General features: G+C 45.8%; 1 protein-coding gene across 1 annotated transcript in view; it reads left to right on the top strand.

Moving 5' to 3' along the window:
- Nucleotides 1–24,122, top strand: part of LOC144166653 (uncharacterized) — a 62,838-nt gene extending 38,716 nt beyond the window's left edge. Inside the window, exons 2-5 of the mRNA XM_077696185.1 lie at nt 21,399–21,508; nt 22,541–22,622; nt 23,095–23,181; nt 23,816–24,122. Coding sequence (XP_077552311.1) covers nt 21,399–21,508; nt 22,541–22,622; nt 23,095–23,141 — 239 coding nt within the window. The 3' untranslated portion in view covers nt 23,142–23,181; nt 23,816–24,122. The remainder of the gene's footprint in view (nt 1–21,398; nt 21,509–22,540; nt 22,623–23,094; nt 23,182–23,815) is intronic.
- Nucleotides 24,123–25,215: the final 1,093 nt, after the last annotated feature.

Here is a 25,215-nt window from a genome sequence, read left to right as displayed (position 1 = left end):
AACGAGGGTCCACCGCTGACGCCATACTTGTTGACATTCTAGCCGGCCTGGCCTATAATTAGGCCATCTTGCCGGCTTCCCCACCGCCGCCGCTGAGGGACGTCATCTTTGTGGCACCATCTGTGTGCCTGCTTTCGCTGTTGCTGAAGTTCCGCGACACGTGTCGACCCTTTTGTCACCCAGTCCGAGCTTTCCAGTTCTGCCAGAGCGACATTTGTACCATTTACGCTCACTTCCATTGTCATGGTGCCGCCACAGACTCTCCGCGAGCGAACTCTGGGCCCTTCGGCCGCCGTGCCGGCTGCCCGGCGCTAGGCATGATTTAAGGCTAAGCGAAGCGTACGGCGTGGTCAAACACAAAAGCCGCTATTAAATCTTTCAAAGTTCACTTACGGGCTTGAAATGGTATGCACAGGTTCCTTAGAACGCTCGGAACACACTCACATCACTTTATCAGGAGTACATTATCTTTTTGCGCCACAGAAATTGGGCTTTTTACAGAGTCGACGTGACACATGACCACTCACACCGGCCCCCTAGCGGCCGTTTCCCTGTGGCAAAGGCTGATCGTGCAAAGACACCTGACAAACTCTACGAGTTCAACGTCATGCCGTTCGGCCTTTGCAAAGCAATTGCCACTTTCGCATGCATCATGGAAAACATTGCGCGGACTAATATAGAAGATATGCGTCCGCTATTTGGACGGTATCTTAATTTTTTCTCCTGATTTTGACACCAATTTACGGCACGTGGAGGACGTTCTGACCTGTTTGGCTGACGCAAAGCTCCAGCTAACCCTAAAGAAATGCCACTCTGCCGCACGGAAGTTCACTATACTAGGTCACGTCGTCTTGAAGGACGGAGTTCTTGCCTGAACGTCCAATCTCGGGCTATTGTCCATTTCCCGAAATCGACTTCTATGAAGGCACTTTGGAGCTTCCTAGACCATTCGTCCCATTTTCGACGCTGCGTCCGCAACTCTGCTACCGTTGTTGCGCCACTGACACAGTTACTCAGTGGTGCCTCGAACGATCTCTCTGCGTGGACTTCTCAGTGTGAAAACGCCTTCGTGATGTTTAGGGCGACCTCTTACGTCCCCACATATTCAGCGGCATTTTGATCCGAACGCACTTACGGAGGTCCACACTGATTCCAACGGGGTCGGTCTTGGCGCTGTGTACTAGCCCAACAAAAGTCAGTATTTGACGAAATCGTCGTCGCGTACTCAAGCCACACCCTTACCACAGCCGAATCTAACTATTGCGTGACAGAGAAGGAGTGCGTCTGGCCATTGTTTGGGCGCTGGACAAGTACCGGCCTTATTTGTGCGGTCATCCTTTCGACGTGGCCGCAGACCACCATGCACTTTGTTGGCTGTGCAAACTGAAAGATCCGCCCGGCCGGCTCGCCATGCGGGCTGAGCGGCTCCGAGCCCGAGCATGACATGCGTGTTATATATCGATCCGGCCGCAAACACTCTGATGCGGATACCCTCTCCCGCTCTTCAGCGTCAGCATCCCCGACTAGGCGTGCATCCGACGACACTGGCTTGGCACTGCTTTCTTTCTCCGACATGCGCACAGAGCAGCGAAGGACCCCCAGGTTGTTTCCCTCATCGCTTTGCATTCTGGCGCTCCACCTGCTGAAAGATCTGCGCAAGCAAGCCAGGGGGGTGAAACTTTGCCGTTTTTCTCTCCCGTGACCGCAGCAATCCTAACGTTTGGGGGCTGTACTACATACGAGCATAAATGAACGCTGTTCTTGAATTTTACATTTGTTAACAGGTTACTTATTAATTACGGAGTTTTCAATATGCAAGTGAACCTAAAAGTTGCAGGTCGAGATTGCGAAAATACGAGCGCCACCCGGAGTGGAAAACGGAAACCGCGCCTTACCTCGCACCGCTGAAAAAGGGCATTTCTTGTCACGCCCACAGGTATGCTACGGTATACGGTGTTCCGAAGGCGTTTTTACCACCGCAAAGATTGTTTAATCGAAACAGACGCACGAATGGATTCGCGCCGTCATCACAGGTCGTGCTGTACTGAGTGGTGTCAAAATTCTTCACGCTACGCCGGTATGAAATTCTTTCGGATCACGGCGGACGAAAGGTACGATCTGCATGCTGCTCGTTTTGTATTTCTATGCTTGCACAGTGTATCTGGATGCGGTTGCAGCGGTCGCTTTATAATTTAATTGAGCACGCACGTGCATTATTTATTTATTACATTCCGATTGTCTCCTTGACACCTTGAATTGTGCATGACAAGGGCAGCAGAGCATCTGGCAATAAATTCAATTACTACATCAGCTACACACGTTTGTTTATACACGCGTTTTTGATTTAAAGCTTTTCGATCGTGTGTTTTTCATTTTAGCTCAAGTGAATGCAGGGTATGCAGCAAAATGTATCTGAGGCAACATATACAATAACTAATGGAACAGTGTGAGCTTATCTGCCCTCTTTTTATTACCTTTTGATTGCCTGCGTTTATTTCGTTTTCGTAGCATGCGTTGTTGTTGCTGTTATTGTTGTTATTATTATATTAACATTATTATTATTATCCGTACTGTTGTTATCGTTATTATTATCAGCCTGTTTATGTCCACAGCTGGAGGAAGGCATCTCCCATACACTTTTGGCTCAAAGGGCGGGTCTATGGGTTCATAGCATGTGTTCTACATAAATTATTTACACAAGTGAGCTTAGACGGGCGCTTTTTAATTTATTGCGTTTCAATTGTGTGTTCCGCATTTTGTCCTGAATGAATCCACGGCATATAGCAGAATAAATTTTTATACAAATTTTTATTAATATTAATATACATTATTAACATTTGCATATTTATTATTATACAAACTAAGCAATTACTGTATATGTTCATAACACAATCATAATTATATTATTTACGTCGCTTATAATTTATACTTTACTCTTCAGTTTCATGCTTCGAGTGAACGCTTTAAGTAAAAGTACGCTATATTCACAAGAATGCAGTTACAGCTATAAGCCGATAAATAATTATGCAATGCAGGCTTAACCTGGGCTTACTAATTTATTACATGTTTATTAATAAGATTATTAGTACCGATCTTCTGCAGGGCCCGAGAAATACCGGAGGAATACAAAGTGCGCGGGAGTATGTATACATGAATAATTGTTTAGAAATCATCGTGTGGGATGGGTGCTGTTATCTGCAGAAATGTGTTTTGAATTAGGAGGAAAGGTGGGTCGTTACCACTAACCAGTGTTGTACGGAACGGCGTTACAAGGAACGGCGTTCCTGGAACTAGTTCCTTTTTGGAGGAACGGAGGAACGCCACCGTTCCATTAATGGTCGATGGAACTGTAACCGTAACTCGTTACGTTTTTGAAGGAACGGCAGGAACGGCGTTCCTGCCGTTACATTGCTGGGATTTGGCTGTTTTTGATGCCAAGGCTCGAGTACAAAAATCCACAAAGCGCTACTGCTTTTCTCTTCCTATAAGATGGTCAGTTTGCCCGCCCTTCAGCCGTACGTGCTTCCTCAAAGGTCCAAGGCAGAAGAATAACCCCGCAGCAGGCCGCAGCTTGTGCTTGCTTTCATGCTGGTTGCTTACGCGGCGTTCGACGGGTGAATAGCGTAGCCGCGAGAATGCTTTTCACCTTTTATCGTTTGCCTTGGGAGGCCAGGACGCGCGTCTGGCCGAAAGAATTGGTCCCTGGCGGGGAAAGAATAAAGAGTTTTAGCAGTCCGTCCGTTCTGTCGTATGCGTTGTTACTGGGTTGACCGGCAACCGGCTGGGCACTTGGGCATTCGTCGCGGTAGGGGGATTAGTTCCGCGGGCCTGCCTTCGCCATGTCCGCGCCTCCGCACCCTTCCTACTCGCCCTTCCGCGCGCTCAGGAGCAGACCGGTCCCGGTAACCCGGTAACAACGTAACCACCGAAACGGGTGGACTGCTAAACGGGATCCGGACATTTCGGTGTCGGACATTTCGGTCCAGGACGTTTCGGTGTGGACATTTCTGTGCACGGACATTTTGGTGCACGACGTCTTGGCCCAGACATTTTGAGTGAGGGGATGGATGTTCCAGGCATTCTTTCAACATTTTAGCTTTAATATTGCAATTTCGTGACTTGATATGATTTTACGTTTGAGACTTGTGCTTGCGCCGCCGTTCGTGGAAACAAACGCTAACCCCTGGCGGGGCATTGCCACGTGAAACCCAATTTCTGTAGTAGATGGTAAAAATTAACGTTGTTAATTTGGATCCGTTCAACATTTTTTTGGTATTTTAACATTCATGTGAACAACCCTAATACTTTAACTGTTACCAAAGCGCTTTTCTTTCACTTCACCCGACGGTGCAAGACGCTGCTGCTTTTAGTCTATTCCTCCGCCCCCCCCCCCCCCATAGCAAAACTTCCGCGAAAAAACAACAACATAAAAACAAGGTCGATTAAGCGCGTGTGCATTTCGTTGCATTCGGTGTCAGTTATACTTAAAACTAACAAACCAACGATCGCACTTAGGGTGGCGTTACTTAGGGGAGGGGAAAGCTGAGCCCCGCCGGCAATCATCCCCCTAAGTAGAGAGAGAGGGGTGTCACTCGTGTTTCACCATTGCGTCGACTGGACTTCGAAAACTTGAAGACGACTGTTGCCGCTGTCGTCACACTACCCTATTCACTTTTTTTGCTCCTTATAATGGGAGGAAGCGATGTATACCTGGGGTGTCCATGATATGCGCGACTTGATGAGTTAATTCCAAAGGGGGCGACTGAAGGCGCAGAAAGAGCGATTCCTGAAGTGAGGGCGCCGTCGGTATGACCGCGATGCGCGGAAGGGCGTAGCCAGCAAACGATAGTGGCCATTATGTTCTCAGCGGCTTTTTGGGTGGCTTTTTGTGCCACATTATAGAGGTTTCGTGCGCTGATGGTGAATGTAAAGCTTTTTCCCTGTTTTAAACGCGAAGTGTGCTATGTCATTGTTCTGAATGTATCACCATATTCCTGCAAAAGCCTCCACTAAGAGGCTAGCAGTATGTTCTAAATAAAAAATAAAAAATCACTGCGGTGACGCTTTGCAGACCGTGAACTCCACCACGCCAGTACGATTTTCAGGGGAAACCAAAAATAATATGGCTGAAAAAGAAATCTGGTCGAGATTCGATTGTACAGGCGGAAGGTGGGAGGGGGCTTGTAAACATTAAACGAAGGTTGGTTGTCCCGAACACAATGGGTGGAATTTGAATGCACAACCGGTACGCTCTTAATCAGCATTTAGGACATTAGTAATACTCTTGATAAGGTTTTCTTCATTCTGGTGGGCTAGCTAATGTTTGTTACTTTTTGGATATTGAGAGTGTGCATGTAATTTATGTAATTTGGGGGTGTGTAATTAAAAAAAATACAAAAGAGGCGGTAGACCATCGTAAACACTGGTTAATTGTCTTAGCTAAAAAAGAGCGAATATAAATTAAGAACCTGTTATTAATAGAAAAAATAACGTGTGCTAAAGAATTCAATCAGCTGCATAACAGGTGTCCTCAGGAAGAGGTATTAAACAAAAATATATAAATGTATAATTTCTAAAAATACCTGCAAAAGTCAAACATGGCACCAATTAAAAAAAATAAATTCCCCGCTCCAGGTTGTTGTCCATAACCCACGTTAAGCGGAAATAAAAATATGACGGCTGTCGCAAACAGGCAAGCACCGGATAATTTGGTCGCCGAAATGTCCGTACACCGAAATGTCCGTACACCGAAAGGTCCGTGCACAGAAACGCCCGTACACCGATGTGCCCGTACACCGATATGTCTGTACACCGAAATCTCCCCACCGACATATCCTGCACCGAAATTTCCTCGAGCCGTATGGAGTTTGTCCGGTGCTCCCTGAAAAAATTCGCCTAGGAGCGTTTCTTTTGATTATCTTTATCTCCAGATAATCTGCTGCCGGTGGTGTTAATATTCGTATAATATACGTAGTTCGATGTGAGTTTTAAATGGCTAACTTAATTTCGACCCAGGATTATCCGACACTATGTTTTAATTTAAAAACCTAAATGTAACGTTAATGTAACGACACGTTCCAATTTTCGAAGTGGAACTGGAACGCGTTCCTTTCGCAATAAAGGAACTTGTAACGGGAACTCGTTTCAAAATTGGCAAGGAACGAGGAACGAGCTTTCGTTCCTATTTTGGAGGAACGTGTACAACACTGCCACTAAGATTGTGATCGCACAAATAGAAACGCATGCGTGTCTTAATAATACAGGCCGATTTTAATTTAAAATTTGCCTTCACGCTTGGTGTTGTCACAAGTCGTCTTTGTAGCAAAAACTAAATTAAGAAATATTCGAAATATATCAGATAATGTTTATTTCGAATACAGATGCCAGGTTGTTCTCAAAACTTTCTTAAATGCGGCTGAAAGCAATATTAAGGCTAGTAATCATTCTAGCCCAAATACTATATATGTGCACGTTTGGCTCCAGCGTGCGAGAAGTTAGGCAGAACCTGGCGCCATTTGCCACCTCGTCAGATCTACAGCAGCTACCGGCTGTGCTCTGCCCATTTCACCAGCAGGGACAACGAGGACCTTCGACAGGTATGCACTGGCTGGTCACCTAGTTATTAGCATGCGGCCATGTTGCATACACTTTTGTATACGACTAAAAGCGTAAAATATCCAATTTCACTCGGTGAATGATACATTTAGGCAATAAAAATTAAAAAGAAACTGTGATCTCTATTTTTGTCTAGTTTTTGTGTACTAGTAAACCAAAACAATGTTGTTCTTAGAATAAGTGGTGCAAAAAGAAGTGGATGCGCAAAACTTCTTCAATCAAAACGCAACAATTGCCCTTTTGATAATGTTGCGGGTCCCGCAACAGGAAGAAGGTAGCGTGCTCGCCATTTGAATATCTTCCACTCGCTCAATTTCCCTTGCATGTGCGTCCCAATTGAATTTGACACTAAATCGCCCCCTTCCTCCCTCCTCCCTCTCGGCTTTTCAGTCCTCATCAAGATTGCGTCTCCCAGTGCACGTCTACAATGCGCGGCCATGTTTTTATTACCGCCCCCAAGCACCAGGTGTTTGTCCGGCGCTGCCAGTAAATATCGCGTCCCAAGCATAGTATAGGAGGTTTCACTCCCCTGGGCAAGCTTCGTACTTCACACCTCGTGACGAGTTTCTGTATCGAGGAAACTACGGAAACGAAGGCCGAAATGGTTGCTTGTCATTCCCATGGTCATCTGCGCATCGACAATTGTGATTCGCGTCATGCCGATCCGACATGTGGTCATGCAGGGGTGCTAAAAACATAACAGCGTATCCGCCTAAGCTTTTACGGGCGAGGCATGTACTACTTTGCACGAAAGTACGTCCGATTGTGTACGTCCTGCCAGCGCGGCAAGTAACCACCGTCCCATTTCATTGGTCCGCTGCAGCCGCTCCTTACCCATCAAAATCATTTATACTATAGGCATTGACCTGTATGGGCATTTGCCCAACACAACCGCCGGGAACTGATGGATAATTCTTTCAGTTAGCGTCACTAAATAAAGGCTTTTAGAGTATCGGCACTCTTTTCTCTCATTGTTATGTGCCGCCGGGATTTTCATTGGTCGGTCGGCACCACGTGATATTTGTTTACATATGGGCGCAGCCATTTTGTTTCTGGGCGCCTCTCCTTTCTCTCCCTCTGCTGCGCGGACGCTAGTGCGGCCGGTCACACTCCGCCCGTCACAACCGGAGGTGGTTTCATTTCGAGAGATGGCAACACTGCAAGCCAGAAACAAAATGGCCCCCCAGACCCTCCTGGGTGCACGAAGTGGGGGTACCCTTAGGCGCAACTGCAGTCGACAATCCAATCTCGATGCACGCGCGTCCCCGTCGTACAGCAGCGCTGGTTCCTTAGCGTGGAGCAGTTTAACGCGGTAAATTTAAATTGACTCGGGAGAACCTCTAGAGTGTTTATCTTTTGAGGAAGGAAACGGGAGAGGAACAGCACAAGAGGCACTGGCGGATCCAAGGGGGGGGGGGGGGGGGAGCCTAGGGGCTCAGCCCCCCCCTTCCACCCCCCCCCCCCTCACCGCTTTCACTTTTCCGCTCTCGAGGTGGCCTTGCGAAAAACCGCGTATCTTTGTTCATTCTCCAGACACTGGATGGATACCATACCAACCACTGCAAAGATCAGTCTGGACGTGATTCCCGGGTTTCGTAGTTGCTGTATGTTCCTGACCGTTGCCTGCCGGCCGCGGCCAAGCTCCGTTATACCCCTGTCACACGGGCACTTTCAATCCGGATTGAAGTTAATCGCGATCGAGTTTTCGAGCGGCCACCCTTTTGAAATGTGAGAGACGGTTGAGCTATTCCAGCGGGCACAGCAAACCGGATTGGCCCACCGCCGAGCTCCTCTCTCCCACTCAGCGTGCCCACTGCTCCGCCGCCTGGAGAGTGAGTGTTTGTGTCTGTTCAACGTGGGGGAAGTTACAACGGTCGCGAGTGTGCGTCTGTGTGCGTGCACTGTGGAAACAACAGCGGCGAGTGCCTGTGCGTACTCTCAAACGGACGTCACGGACGGCGGTTGCTGGACTCCCCCTTTATAAGCAGAACGCTTTGGCGCGCAAATTATTCGGCCGGTAGTCTCGGTCGGGTCATGTTGTCACTCTGCTCGAGTATGTTGTAGCAAGCCTGCGGGCTGCTTCGTTCTTGTATCATCGTATTCTCTCGTTATGCAGTAAACTCAGTTACGTTTAACTGCCGTCTCGTCTCCTTCGGGCTTCTGGCCTCCGACTCCAAGTTCACCTCGGGCAACCCCACCGCTCGCCGGTTACGCTACCACGTACGACGCGGAGGTGGACGCAGGGTCGCCTCCCCGCCTGTAACACCGTGTAGCAGCGTCCGACCCGGACTGAGCTCGATCGGGATTGACTCGATCGCGACACATCCCAGCACACAGAGCGCAGCGGAAATGGTAAGCATTCTTATGTTGATATTACACTGATTTTTGCCTGTCTTTATGAACACCCGCTAGAACCGCTGAGATAACGAAATAAGCGGTTAATTTATCAGAATAAGCCCTGTCCGCGTATTCGCTTCTGACAAACTTTGAAAGGGAAACTAAAGCGGTTCTGTGGTTGAGAAAAAACTATTTTAGCCCCTTGGCTTCCACGCGCTGCGGGCCGTTCCTGCCTAGTATTCCGCGGCAAAAGTTTTCCGCCCGCAGGAGGCATGGGGCGGTGTATATAAATCGCAATAAAGTCGGCACGAAACGTCATAGAAAAACAAAACTTGCTTTATTTTGTTCGCAATGCTTCACCGCAACCACTTTAGCGGTAGGATTTGCGTGTGTGAAAAGCCTTGAAACACACAGGCATGTGAAGAGCAACTTCGCACTTTCCGCATTCCCATCGGCTCTCGGACCTTTTGCCGTGTACCTTGCAAACTAAGCAAAGCCTTTATGGATTTTTCTTCACTTTGTTCGCGGGTCAAATGATGAGAGGGAGGCGGCTGATTGGTCCGGCGGGCACGCAGCTCCCACTGTAGTCTCAGCTTAGGAGGAAACGAAATGTAGACTAATGTAAAATATGCATTGCGTTTTTTTTTTCTTGGGCAAATGAAAATCGGAGTTCATGGTATAAATCCAAATTGAGAGAAATGTTGCTAGAGAGCGGAACGCTTTTGATGTTTATATTTTTTTAGAACACACATAACCCTATTTGTAATACTCTCATACGTATATGTGCGTCTGTTGTTTTTCTTTTTTTAGAAAGGATCTAGTTGGTTAGCGGTATATGCTCTTATTCTTGCTTGTACCAAGGTGAAATGTATACAGCACGAATTACAGTTCCAACGAACCGCACTGACAGTGAATCCCTCCCACTCAAAAACGACATTAACGTAGAAAATTGTGAAGAAGCTAGAAGTGTTGGTCGGACACGCTCATCTTACCTTACATATGACAACTTGCAATAGTAGTCGTCACACTTTATAAACACTACCCGAATATGATTCTTAGTGAATGCATGCTACATTTACCAGCTGGCCAATATTTCTGATAGGTGAAACAATACGAGCAATCCTACAATCCGTATTTTTAAAATGTGCTCGCGCTTTCTCAACAGGCAGATGGTACCCCTCCTCAAGGAAAAAAAAAGAGCAGCGCCGAAAACGATCGACAACTTTTTTAAGCGGATGGCTAAAACATCTGATGAAGTTGCGGGCCAACCTTCTCTACCGGTGACACAGAGTCATCGCATTGGTGCTTCCGACACCGTGTATTGCGCATCACAGCATGCGACGCCTATGCAAAATGTGCATGAACCTATAGCGGGATAAGTTCACAGCCCATTGTTTCTTCGTCATGCTGTGTTGTTTCTTCAGTTAGACATATAGACTTTGATAATGACTCTACATTGCGGTGCCCCGGTTCTCCGGCTGCTTGCGAAAATGATATTTCCGAACTGGCTGCAACATCTCCTGTCGTTCAGATGGCGGCGAAAAACCAAGGGGCGCTTAACGATCTCGGCAGCCATATTGGCAAGCCCATTGATGACTATACAAGGAAGTTGTTGCTGCAGAATCACTGGAAGCCCCCAAAAGACTATGCGTTTCCTTTTTCGCTTCACAAAAAGAATGGGAAAGAGCTCCGCCGTCATCCTACACACGATCACGTGGAGAAGTTCGAATGGCTTGTCTTTCCAGACGTCGACAGGGGACTTTACTGCAAGTATTGTCCTCTCTTTGTCCCAGGACACGTAGGAGGTAAACACAAGACGGTATCACTTCAGCAGCTTGTGTCAACGCCTTTAACACAGTTCAAGAATCTCCTTGGAAAAGATGGTAGTCTGACAGCGCACGCTGAAAAAGGCTATCACGGAGCTGCCATGAGCTCTGGGAAGGAGTTTTTGCTGCGTATCACCGCCCCAGAAAGGAGTGTTGAGAATCAGGTTAGCGCCCATCGCTTGGCATTAGTGAATGCAAATAGGAAAAAACTGGAGCTAATCATCAAGTCGATCATTTTCTTGGGGTGACAAAACATCCCCTGCGCGGTCACAGGGATGACGGCACGTTGATGCACGACACCGAGATTCGTACCTCGTGAACGAAGGCAATTTCAGAGAGCTCTTGCGTTTCCGGGTGGAGAGCGGAGACAAGGAGCTCGAAGAACACCTCTCTGGTTCCTCTTCCCGCCAAACTTACGTTAATAAGACAACTCAAAATGAGCTGATATCCTGCTGAGGAGCGGAAATAAGCGCTATCATTATTAAAAGGGTGCAAGACTCGATCCTGTACAGCATTATGTTTGATGAAACTACAGACGTGGCCCACGAGTCACAACTGGCACTCGTACTGCGCTATGTGCATGATGGCATGCTTCGCGAGGACTTCCTCCAGTTCGTATCTCTGCGACAAGCAACCAACAAACGCCCCGAAGAAAGTGATCAAGAAACGGTGAGCGAGCCTACCGTCACAGGTCAAGATGTAGGGCGCACCGTTCTAGCCATCCTCAGAAGTCACGGTTTGAATCCGAAAAATTGCGTCGGAATCGGTATCGATGGCTGCAGTACAATGGTGTATGAAGCAAAAGGAGCAGTGACGGAGGTTCGGAAAGAAGCGACGAATGCTGTAAGATGCCCCTGTTACAACCACGCGCTGAACTTATCGATTGCTAAGTCGAACGAAGTACAAGCCGTAAGGAATGCTGTCGGTGTAATCAAGGAAGTCACTGCTTTCTTCACGGCGTCCTCCAAAAGAAATCTAGTTCTCAAGCAAACACTGGGTAAGCAGCTCCCAGGCCTCTGTGCAACCCGATGGGTCGAGCGTCATCAAAGTGTTCAGGAGTTCCACGCAGCTCTCCTAAAGATTGCCGAAGCACTGGAAAAGATCAGCCACTGGAGGGAGCGGCAAAGCGCATCTAAGGCTATGACACTCCTAACTGCGATTTCGGACAGTCACTTCATAGTAGCTCTGGTGGTGTTAGCTAATTTATTGGCACACACCTATCCACTAAGCAAATCATTTCAGAAGACTTCAATAGATCTTCAGACGGCCCAGGGCGCCGCACGAGACACTCTATCTGTGCTGAGCGAGAAGCGCAGGACTAGCCAAAGCGGATTTGGTGACCTTTTCCTCGAGGCCACAACTCTTGCCGAAGAGCTCGGAACCGAATTTCGCTTGCAACGTGTGCCAAAAAGACAAGCCCACTGCCAAAGCCTGCCCGCAAGCGATATTGAAGCCTACTTCAGACAAACTGTCTACGTACCCCTCTTGGATAACGTCCTTTCCGACATCGTTGAAAGATTTCCATCTGCGACGCTCGATATATTTCAACTGTTTGCTTTGCTGCCTGCTTCGGTAAATGCCACCAACACCGCACTGGATCGCTTAGTTTGTAGCAGCCTTGCGAACAAGTACAGCTCAGTCATCGGTGCGGAAGCAACTAGTGCAGAAAAGGCGCTGGGAGCTGAATATCAGGTCTGGGCTGCAAAATGGATCCGAGAGGGAAAAAGTGGGACGCGTATTCCGTCGACGGCTCTCGAAGCCTTCAACTCTTGCGACAAGGATATGTTTCCGACACTTCACGTTCTTCTGCAAGTGCTCGCGACGCTACCAATCAGCGTGGCGACAGCCGAAAGAAGCTTCTCTACGCTACGTAGGCTGAAAACTTGGATCCGATCGACCATGGGCGAGGAGCGGCTGCTAGGTCTCGCTTTGCTGGCGACTCATCGGGACATTTCTCTTGACGTTAGCCGAGTCATCGAACGTTTTGCCCACGGTGTGAAGCGCAGGCTGCTATTTTTTATGTGAGTCTGACAGCGACTTCTAAAAGTTGAACAAAACCTCTCCAGTTAGAATTTTTTTTGTTAAGTTAAAGGTGTCCGGTTATAAACATGCCTTTATTTTCAAATATGTTGATTTATGGTGTCAGCACTTGTCTTTCCATACCTCTCTCTTATAAATATGCGCAGAACTCCACTTGTGTAAATAATGTCTCTCATTTGAAGTTCACGAGTGCATCATATATATGTTTTTTCTTCATTTGAGTGAATTGTATGACATCCTCAAAGTAGCAGTGTTATGCCGCTATAACAATTATGATAGCCCTCCGTGGTTCTTGTTGGAAGTGTACGGACCGACCCGATTTTTTATGTTATGATGCAAAATAAATAAAGAAGCATAAAAAACGACTGCTTTCTTGTTTGATGTAGCTCTGCGAGATGTTTCCCCCATGTTTCAAACTTCTTTCAAGAAAAAGTACTGTCAATTCTTATTACCTACGCAGTGACCAATATCCGCAGCCGTGATAAGTACTAGGCAACTGATATTTTAGTTGTATGTTGAAGGTGGTTTAAAGTTGTATGTTGAAGGTTGTTTAAATTAATTCTCGGTTCTCCGCTATGGCATACACCCACTGCGTTTAGTTTGCTCCCACAATTTTATTGACACTTTTTTAGACACACTGAGCTGACCGCATAAAGCTATTTCTTCTGAAAAGTTTAGTGACATTACGCCGCTTTTGTGTATTGTTTGACCCGTGTATTTTCGTTCTCTGAGACCACTCTACTGAGACCACTCCAAAACATTGAGGTGTGGAGTGGTCTAATCCAAAAAGCTAACAACCAGCCTGCCCCCCCCCCCCCCCGCGGCCCCACGCACACATACACACACAAACACATGCATGCGCACACATACCTTTTTTTTTAATACTGTGGGAGCCCTCCCTTGGAAGCCTCTCTGGATCCGCCCCTGACAAGAGGTGAACGGCAGAGAGAAGGGAGGCATTTACTTGGCGGGGGCGTTGGACGACTATTATCTTCCACTCTTAACAAAAAAGGTCGTAAAATGGTCGTAACGTCCGTATTTACTAACTCCTTACGAACATTACTACCACGCCGAACGGTACGTAGGCTCTGCCACTAGCATCTGCATGGTTAAGAATTAACTGGGTGTAGGAAGTACTATAGATTGCAGTCGTGCTTACGACTATAGGTTATTCATGGCCTTTTCCCAACACAGCCGCCGGGAACTGATGGATAATTGTTGCATGTTGCAGTAAAAGCATGTAGCTCAGAAGGGTGTTATTGCTAGGACTTTACTAGTGAAGGTAGTCGTGCTTACTACCTACTTCAGTAAGTAACCCTGACTAGTGCTACATTTACTACCTCCAGTTACTAAGTGCCTAGTGTATAGTGGTACAAGTAACTCGTTAGTGTTCCGTTAGGGAATGCAACCACCTTTTTTTTAGAGTGTTCGGCAACATTTGCAACGAAGTTAGCAGATACGCTGCCAATTTTGTTTGTTAGAAAACGTTAGTTGACCACTCCAATGCAACGCCTTGGCCAGACGAAGGACAGGTACGATATATTTCAGGGTATCACCAAATATTATAGAAATTATAGGAGGGCGCTGGCACCGCCTCACCCCGAGCTAACCAGGGAGGAAGCGTCCACGTTCAGACAGCTGCAGACGAATTCACTGATGACCCCGGTCGTCATGAAGCACATACAGCCAGAACTCTATACGGACGACACGTGCGTGTTACGTAACAATTCTAGGGCCTCGACCGCCCACTTACTGTGGGACTGTGAAGTGCGACCTAACGAGGCGGCAATCAGGACAGACCTACCGCCGTGGATCCAGGAAGCAGTCCGCAGTTGTGACAAGGACACCCAACCATCAGCCGTCCAGCAGGTGCTGGCGGCCTTCGAAAAGCAGAACCGGAGCGAAAGCTGTGGGGCGACGCCCTCGGTTATGGGGCAGCGGCGTCCAACCCCGTAGGGAGTAGTGAAGGTGTGGTCCGAGTAGGGGTGACGTCGGGATCGTCGAGTGGCTACGTCCGGGCGCACTGTACACACTGTGTCTGTTGCAGGCACTCAACAAAGTATTTCTTCCTTCCTTACGCTTTTGATGCCTGTGCTGCTTTCCTTTCTATACGCAACCCTAAGATTCTGTCGTATACAGGTTTCGCTGCACCCACCAATGCTTACATCTCTGAGAACAAGCGCCTACTCTCTTCAGCGGCACAAACAATGGTTTTAACGCAAAGCTTTAATGTCTTCACTGATGCCGTTGTACGCCAATACACCCTGCAGGAAAGCCGACTTTCTCTAACGGTGATGATGAATGATCATGAGTCAAGTGAAAGAAAAAAATGCTTCCCGGGGCCGGAATCGAAGCTGGGTCCCTCGCGTTATGAAGCCGGCGTTAACCCGATTGCTCAATTTCGATATGTTCAAATTAGTTTGGAAAACTTAGGAGACAACCAACGAATCCATCACGGGAATACTGTCGTTGCTCTGCGTGCCGTAACGGTGTTAGACACAAGACGTTAGGCCTAACTTCCCATTTTGAGGTTTAGAAAGTTATGCCTTGCGTCACATCTTGGGGTTTAACACCTCAAACCGGCACCCGCTAAGGAATTGCTCACAAAACTCCACGCAACGGGTACCAATTCGCTCCGTATACCCCAAAGGCAAACCTTGGGCCTACGGAGTGCTCGCCCGAGAGATTCCGCATCGGTATTCTAGAAAAGTTGTGCGTACATCCCGAGTACATACTCGCAGTGTGGGATTGGCCAACCAAAACATCCATCACGAGAAAGCTTCCCGTTCAACCTTCGTCGTCGTTACACGGAGAAGAGCGGGATCTTTCTTCCCTACTCATCAAACCTTGATGAAACCGATGTATCACTTTTTTTAATTCTATGTGTAGTTGAGCGATCGTTTGCGCACTGCTTTTCTCCACACGCACTTTATAGTTTTATGAGGTGGAGTTTTTTTATTACTACCCAATTTCTTGCCAAACCTACACGTGATCTTGTGGCTTAAGTGAACGAGCAACCCTCACGCCAGAAACGAAAACGACGTTCCTGATTCCCAGACGTCAGCAGGAAAGGCGAACCTCAGGCCATGGCCAATCCCCTCACTGGCAACAGAAAAACGCCCTGCATTTCCACAATAATGCAGATTTCACGAATTTTCTCCTTCGAATCGTTACAATAGCGTAAATGAAAATAATTGGTCAGACATGATTTCTAAAAACTTAAAATTTTGACTGTAAAAACTTACAATCAAGACAAGCGGCATAAGAATGCTACGCATTAGCAGATAATTCCCTGAATTTTTGCAGAATTTTTTAATATGGGTTCATGATTGCCGATATCGATGGACCTGTTGTTCTCGCGCATCGTAATCCCTCCGCTACAGGTTTTTTGTTACTCGAAGATAAAGTACACCTTCATGGCGGCAGGCTGTACGTAAGCTCTCGATAAGGGGCTACTTTTCACCTGGAGATAGGGTCCTTTTTTTACCGCCCCCACAGCTGCGGTGCTGCGTAAAGCTGTCACATCTATTAGCGGTCATCACCATCATCATCAACAGCCTGCTCAGGCCCACTACAGGGCGATGGCGCCTCTCCCATTGACTTCCAACAGCTGCTGTCATGCGTCGGTCGAGCCCAATGTTGGCCACCGAATTTTACCTATTTCATACCTCCTTCGTTTTATTGGCCTTCCCCTACTTCCACACCAGTTTCTTGGTATCCACTCTATTACCCTAACAGTCCACTGGTTGTCGGTTCATCTGGCTACATGCCAGCCCAAGTCCATTTATCTTTCTTTACTTTAACGATGATATCATCTACTCGAGTTTGTTCCCTGGTCTCGCGGGTTCGATTTCCGGCCACGGCGGCCGCTTTTCTGATGGAGGCGAAAAGCAAAAACGCCCGTGTGCACGAGATTTCGGTGCACGTTAAAGATCCCCAGGTGGCCAAAAATATTCCGGAGTCCTCCACTACGGCGCGCTTCATCGCCTGCTTTGCGTTGGCGCGTTAAACCCTACAATCAATCAATCAATCAATCAATCAATCAATCAATCAATCAATCAATCAATCAATCAATCAATCAATCAATCAATCAATCAATCAATCAATCAATCAATTGTTTCCTGGTACAGGAAGCTAGTTTCCTGTCAGTAAGTGTTACTCCTAACTTTATTTGTTGCATCGCCCGTTGGGCCGATCCAAGTTTGCTTTCCAGTTGTTTAGTAAGGTGCCAACTTTTAACTCCGTATGTCATCACCGGAAGTATGCACTGGTTGTAGATTTTTCTTTTGAGAGAGACAGAGGTTGCTTACTCTTCATTTTTTGGGAGTGCTTGCCGAGTGCTCCCCTACCCATTCCTATTCGGCGCCGGATTTCTCTCTCGTGCTTGGCGTCAGTACTACCCACCTGTTCGAGGTAGTTATATTTCTTTATTCTTCTAGCGTTTCATTTTCTACGTTGAAGAGAACGCTTTTGGTGTGCTTATTCCTAATTACTTTAGATTTATTCGTATTTATTTCAAGCCCCATGCCGTGCTTGCTAATTTTAGTTCTAAATATGTAAAAAGCGTCCTTTGAGAGACGATTAAGCGATTTAGAAGTATTGCTTAGGTAGCTTACCATTTTCAAGCGTAGACCACGTATTCAATTACCATGACTTTTAAGGACACAGGGTAGGCCGTATACTTCCCATGCATTTTTGGCCATTTTGAAGTACTTTTTCTCGGTGTCTACTTACATAACGGCGTCCATTTACATAATGGATACATCATTTTCTCTAGTATGTTCGGATCTTTTAACTGTACGAGAATTATTAAAAACAGACTAAAGTAAGATATTTTTATGATATTTTTCCTCCTGTACTTAAATTTTGGCTTTAGTTGCAAATTGAAGATTGTGCAAAGAAAGAAACCGCTGCGTGCATATTTTCCATTCTGGCGCAGCACATGTGACAACTTATGTAGATTATAGGGAATAAAATCCGGTGGTTATCCTGGAAGATATAAGAAATAATTGTATCTACGTAATAAAAACCATTGCTTTGAAATGATTGAGTTTAAAGTAAAGAAAGAGGTCAAAAACAATACTTTTCTGCCACAAACACCCCTTGAGTCATTTATTTAATAAGAACCAGCTTCGTAATCATCGTCGAAGGAACTTAGTTGCTTTTCAGCCTGTCGCCTGTCCAGCCTTGCCTATTTTGTGAACTGTCGTGCAGCTATGTTCGCAAAGTATCTTCGCTTGTGGTAAATCTTTTTCGGCTATTTGATGGTGGTGTTTCACCCACGGTTCGATCCGAATTATTTCAAAATGCTGGCTCATGCGTTGCTATTATCATTGAATGAAAGAATGGCATCCAATGTTGCAATGTTGAGATATTCCCCAAGAAAGACAATGTTGCCCAACAAAGACATTTTTTTGGTGCGTGGCTCCGGAGCACAAATGTGTAAAAAATGAGCACAGCGTCTTTGGATTGCCCCGTCTAAAAAATCAGCCATACAATCATTGCCGAAAAATTTCTTAATACAGCTGGTTCCAGAAAAACGTTTTGATCTGATGATGGAAATTTCTTGATGCAAAAAATGACAATAAACGCGGAGCACTTTCTAAAAGGAGACTTGGTAACTTACTACTTGCTAAGGAAAAACTGTTTTTGAGTCAGAAATACGACTTTCTCAGAATAGTGTTATTATGGAAAACATGAATAAGAAAATGAACGTCCCTAATTTCGAAGAAAAAAATTAACGCATCTCACGAAGTGAATCATGATGAGTGGGCGAAGCACTTGGGATCGTTCATACCGTAAATCACCCGTGAGAGTGCTTACTTCTGCTAATATATACTAATATATACTAATATGTACTAAAGAGAAATCTGGTGCTGTATTCGCGGGCGCCGCTGTTGCAGCTAGCGTCGTTCCTCGCCTGATTGATTGATTGTAGGGTTTAACGCGCCGACGCAGCGCAGGCGATGAGGCGCGCCGTAGTGGAGGGCTCCGGATTAATTTCGACCACCTGGGGATCTTTAACGTGCGCCGAAATCTCGTGCACACGGGCGTTTTTGCTTTTCGCCTCCATCAGAAAAGCGGCCGCCGCGGCCGGGAATCGAACCCGCGACCTCGTGCTCAGCAGCGCAACGCCTTAGCCACTGAGCCACCGCGGCGGGTGTTCCTCGCCTCCTTGGCTTGCTTAGCCACATAGATTCTTTCTCGCCTTGAAGCCAAAATCAATAAAAAAGGGTAACATCTTTTTCTTCTTTCTTTTTTTCTCCTTGAAGCATCTAAATAATTCCTGACGAATAAATCTTTCTGGAGCTTTAATTTGATAATAAAAGAAGAAATTCGTTTAATTTTCTGCAGTAATATTGTTGCATTTTTGCAGCCAGAGCCAACTTTTCAGCCTGTTCGCGAGCCACGCCAAGGACAAGTGGAACGTGCCTGCCTGGTACATGACGGCACGCTCGCTGAAGCGCGGCTCCCCTAGACAGTGGTGCCAGATTTCCCTCTAGTATATATTAGTATGAAACTCTATGGCTAAAACGATATCGAGTACAATCCAGTGCAATACAATGCAATTTAATCCAATCCATTTCAATCTAATCCAATTCAACGCTCCTCGCGCATGCGCAGCACGACGGCTAGAGTGAACTAGAACTAGCCAAGAGCTCTCTCTCTCTCTCTCTCTCTCTCTCTCTCTCTCTCTCTCTCTCTCTCTCTCTCTCTCTCTCTCTCTCTCTCTCTCTCTCTCTCTCTCTCTCTCTCTCTCTCCGCCCGGCAGATCTCGACTGGTTCGCCTGGCTGGTCAGGGGCCCTATTCTCGACTGCACAAATTCCCGGCAAATCTTGGAATTTGCCGGAAGTCTTTTCTGATTGGCTTTCAATTTTGGTCACGTGCTTCCGGTTCACAAAGCGGTTGTGTGTGCTGTCGTCATTTTGACGTTTTATGGCGTTTACGGGCGCCAGTTGTAAAGTTTGCCTTATTTCTCTTTACTGAAAGCGCATAATTCTTGGCCGGCAATGAAAAACCAGAATAAAAGCACTAGGCATGACAACGTAGGCCTGTCTTTGCTATTCAACAACAATAAGGCCCGTAATAAACGCCCTCTCTGTGATTGGCTGAGGAGGAATGACGTAATTTAAACATTTGGCGGAAACGATTACGTCATGCATTGGCAACTTCAGCCTGCGTAAAAGTGACGTAATGCTGCGTGACAGCTTGAAAATGGCGGCTCATTTTGACGCAAAATAATGGCGAAATAGGGCCAAAAATTGCCCCGGCTTTCGGCGCCGTGAAATGTCCGCGAATTTGCAGCAGGTGCAGTTTCGCATGTACGCTGTTTAAAGCATGTTTCCTACCCAAACAAATTATAGTTTCAACTGTTTCCAAGTCAGCGATCATGGAGCATACAAATAACGTGCAGTATTTTGCTTTTATGTTTGGCAATAAAATACAAATTATTTGTGTGGCGTAACCGCAACATATGAGAGCAGTACAAGACAAAGAGAACCCAATGCATGGCATTTGTCCACACTCGTCCTAGTAAGCTGTTGGGTCACACGATCGAACTCAAGAGAAAAATAACAAAGAAAAGTTATTTTTTGGTTCATTACAGCGCTGATTGAAGTCGAGATTGACGAATGAGTGAGTCGGCGACATCGGTGCGCTCCGCGATTATCAGGCGTAGCGCTTCGCTGATCTTATGTATCATACAAGCGATGGTCGCGGCCGTCTTTTTCTGTGATCACGCCATAAACTTGTAACATTAGCCGCCATAGTAACATAGCAGCAGACGATGGCGTGGCGACGGTGGCGGCAGGGAAGGGGATAACGCAACAAAGCTTGCATTGAAGCAGAGCTAGAGCCCAGCTATGTTACTAAAAGTAATTGAAAGAAATATATAGATACGGTAAAAAAATTGTGTGATGTTCTTTAGCTCGACGTCCACCTTTCGCTCGCTTTTGGATCAGCGTTACTCGATCGCCTTGTGGTGTTGACGCCAATTTTGACCTCCAGAAATGTGTTTTTCTTGTCAACCTCAACTACCGTCTTGATTTTTATAGTACATTCCAAGTGTTTTTACGTCTTTTTTGCGCAATATTTGATACCATGGTTGCGATCTTTACGAGTGAATCGTCAAATTGCACTGCATGTCGCCATAGCTACACTCTAATCCGGGTAACCCATAATGTAACTTCTAAACGGAAGTAACCTATAAAATAAAGGTTACAATGGATTCATTTTGATGTTTTCTTTATCCCAGTCCGTTCTAAGGGTTACAAGCGTGAGGTTAAAAGCGATTTATAGGTTACAATAATGATTTATAGGTTACATCAACAAAATCTGACATGTAACCTCTACGTTGTAACCTATAAAACGCCCTGTAACCTCTAAGAGATGCTCGTCACGCCTTCTCTCCCGGCGGCCGTTGATTTCTCCGTTGCATGACGGGATATAGAGTAATGGCGGCGCCGGCAGGCCCGGTGGCCGCGTTTTCGCGCCACTCGAGCCTTTTAACCGCTGTGATACCCCTACGATGAAGCGAGGATTGCTGTAAGAAGACTTATTTGTCGGCGTGAGTCGCGGAGGCTGCAGCGAGCCCATTTGTGACTGGCAGCGCTTCACGGACCGTTCTTCTACGACCAGCATCAAGTTCGCATGTTGGACCAATGCCCCGGCGCCAGTGAAAGCGAACTCGGTGAGTATATTTCTGTGACGGTTTCGGTGTTTTCATTGGATGTATCTTTTAGCTAGGGGCTTTTCAATTTGAAATTGCAGCATTCGAGAGGGATTTTCGTTACCTGACTGGTTGCTTCGCTGGACGTTTTCTGTTGTCCGCGACGGCAATTGAATGAAATCACGGGCTTGCGTTCGTTGCGTCAGACTAGAGCGGACGATCGGGAAAGCACAGATAACGGCGCCCATGACCTGCTTTCTGCTCTGTTTGCGCGCCTTCGTCATGTGTTGAGCGTTTTGTTTACGCTGTTCGCTGCATCGGGCGCACTTGACGAGTTATTGGCCCATGTAATTTCCAGGTAGCTCTGTTTGAATAATTGAATTTTTTCCCATTAAAGTCTTATATTATCGCGCTATTCTCTGGGTGTTATCATTTTGTTTCAGTCGTCGGAAAATGTTCATTTTTCTCGCTGCATATATTCGGGATGGTGTTCATTTTATTGGTCTTGTAGTAATATACCCGGATAAACACAAGGTGTGTGCTGCAGAAAAGTAGTCCACTAAATGCTGGCCGAAATTTCTAAACTCACATTTGTCCAGCACAAGCCTCTTTTTTGTGAAAGTTTGCCTTACGGCACAATAAAAAGTTTTCGTATGTACAACACTCCTCATTTTTTTCATTCTTTTCCTTGAGTGGGTAAATTTGGTGTTAGTCATTTTGAGACAGCGGGCCATTTCCACCATGTTAAGTGGTTTATTATTCTCATTCGCACAAATCAGTCGTTTATTTATTCGCGTGGTATAGCAGGGCAAATGATTGTCTCGCGTGATCCTAGTGTAGTGCAGTAAAGCGACTTTACAGAATGGTGGTATGTATGAGCCAGCATGCAGGCTGCTTGATTGTTTTTTGATGATACAGAAATTGTGACGAATTACACAGAGACAGGTGTAAAAATGGGTTCTGCACCCTCATCGGATCCTGGCTGTTCAAAAAGTGTGATTGCATCTGGCTACCTATGCTATGACTTATCAGCACTACTGTTTTTTCTTACAGGCAGTGTTCCTTGATCTGACAACCAGGACTCCCCTGCGTATGACACAAGTTGAAATGAAGTCTGATTTCAGCGGAAACAACGGTATGAAAATGCAATAACTAAAACACATTCATTCAAATATTCTTTGTAAAGATGGCACCCAGGCCTGCACAGACAAAAGTATGATTCACTTGTAAAAATGCGAGGCCTTTCTTCAAGTGTTATGATGTTATATTTCGTATCTTATTTTGCCTCATGTTTAGTGACTCTGTCTTTCAGTTCGTTACTACAGGAATGTTATGAATTCACATAACGATTTCCTCAGTATTGAGCTTTGTAGTTTTTCAGCAACTCTAGCTATTCTATAGGATGCGTGGTTTTGCAGAGCCAACAAGAAGAACTCTTTTTCTAAAATAGCTCTGTAAGAAATCTCCAGTTGTTAGTGAGTGCTTGTGCTGTGTTCTTTTCTTCGTCTTGTCAAGTTTGAGGTGTTCTTTCATTATGAATGTATACCAACTGCCCAGCTCTAAAGCCTATTACATTTTAACCCAAATAACCCTTCCAGTCATTACAGGTACAGACCTCCTGGGAATGGCACTTGAAGATCGGTGCAAGTTCTAGATGTATCCTCTCCCACAACACATCTGGACGAAGAAAAAATGTAAGTTGGCGATTCCTTTTTACTGATAGCCGAGGAAGAAACCACCGATAAGAACACTTTACTTAAATGAAAAACGTTTCGGCTTCCACGTGGGATCCTTGTTCATAATGAAACTGCCAGTACGAGGGGGAGGTGGAGGAGGATGCTTAAGTACAGCCAAAAATGTGACGCAGGTGGCGTCAGCATCGTGAAAGCACGTTTCCTGGGTTTAGTGCGACGTTCGCTCTGTTGCGTGTACGAGTGATTCCACATGAAGGCGCGGAAACGTTTTTGTTTTCTCTTTTGCAAATGTGTCAGTTTATCTCGTAGCCCAAAGTTTCTGCCTGTTCTGGGTGAGCATGCAGAAACATTTCGCGAGATAAACTGGAACACGGCACGATTAAAATTCGGGAAGGTTGGCCGGTATGACTATAGTGGCTTCGCGTTGTTCTGAACAATGCGGCCAAATTACTCTGTGTAACGATTATATTAGGAAAGGCCGTAAATCACTCCTCTGGTGTGGCCTTTCATTTCATTCTCTGGTCTCCGTCTTCATTTCCGTGCACTATATTTTTCGTACTTCACATGCCTGTGGTTTCGTGTGAGGGGCTTATGGTTGCACTGGATTTTGTTCTTTTTCTGAAATTTTCTGTAGATGGCTCTTCAAGGTTGGGAAATCCAAGTGACGGCCCCTCACATATATACCTCCATCTGCGGCAGCAGGGAACAAGTAGGGAAATCTTCAACGTGCCCTGATTTTGTGCCTGCTTGTGTACTACGTAAATGGCGAAGCTTATCTCTGAATGTTTCCAAGCGCCTTTTTTCATGCAGGAAACTATAGATACCATTTAAAGTTCGTCCAAAAGACAGATTGCAATCGGCCTAGAAACTTGTTAGTGCTGCATAAAAAACGATAACTTGGCGTGGGAACCACAACTCAGGTGGAACTGTGAAGAGGAACCTAAGAGGGAAGTGTAAAGATGGATTCGTAAAGACGAGTGAATTCCAAGTGTAATATTAGACTGAGTGAAACGGAGAATGTAGGGAACATAGCCATAAACACTGCTTTGTATGAAAAAGTGAATTTGTAATAAATGTTCTTTCTACTTTCCCACATTCCGCGTTTTTTCTGTGGGGAACCACGACAACAATGCTGTACTGGGAAAGTGCACCCCTGAGAACCATCTTATCAATGTACCTCAAACTCGAATTCGTCTGAAATTGTTCAATGGCAGTATCCAAACAATTCGGAATGCTTTGCATACATCCGTGCAAATATTGAGGTAAAGAATTTGTATATTTGGCCATGTTTGTGAACCTGTTCACGCAACATTTATTAAATAGGTTTAATAAGGATATATGAATAAACCGATTTCTACCTGGAAGTCTAAAGCAATATAGGAAACACCAATTCGCCCAGGAATCCGCACTTGTCTATACTCATTAAGGAACGATAATAACGTTGGGGTGGTTCGCAGCTTAGCTTTTTAATAAATAGCCCACAGGTGTTTCATAATAATAAATGTGAATGTTCAAAACTACCGATGCCAAACTTCTGGAAATGTGCTCCTGTTAAATGCGCAAATATGTGTGCATGTACTGCACACATTGCATTGCATGTACTGCATGTACTGCTCTTTTGATAATCATGGCCTTGGTTGTCAGACAATAATTTTTGGCTTAAGGCTATGTTATCATAACTTTGGCGTCCTTTTGAAGTATGCTATCAAGTGCATGTTTCCACTCAAGCTTGGTTTCACTAAAGCCTAATGTTGTTTAACTAAAGCTCAATTTAGCAAAAGACCTATCATGCATGTTTGATACTGGTTTCTTAAACGCCACAGAGCTGATGCAAACATCAAATTTAGTTATGCCTGTTTATAAGACTTAAGCGTCGCCAATACTCACGAAGATTTTTGGGTGACAACCTGGGTAACAATTATCGAACAGGTAATGCAATGCATATATATTAAGAGAACATTTTCAAGCTTTTTGGCACTGCTGTTTTAGGAATTATAAAAGTAACTTCTCTTTTAGCCCCAGCCGTGTGGCCGG

This window comes from Haemaphysalis longicornis, unplaced genomic scaffold, assembly GCF_048455015.1.
Source record: "Haemaphysalis longicornis isolate Haplotype H1 unplaced genomic scaffold, Haemaphysalis longicornis Haplotype H1 scaffold_18, whole genome shotgun sequence".
Lineage (NCBI taxonomy): Eukaryota > Metazoa > Arthropoda > Arachnida > Ixodida > Ixodidae > Haemaphysalis > Haemaphysalis longicornis.
This window is presented reverse-complemented; position numbering and strand designations above follow the sequence as displayed.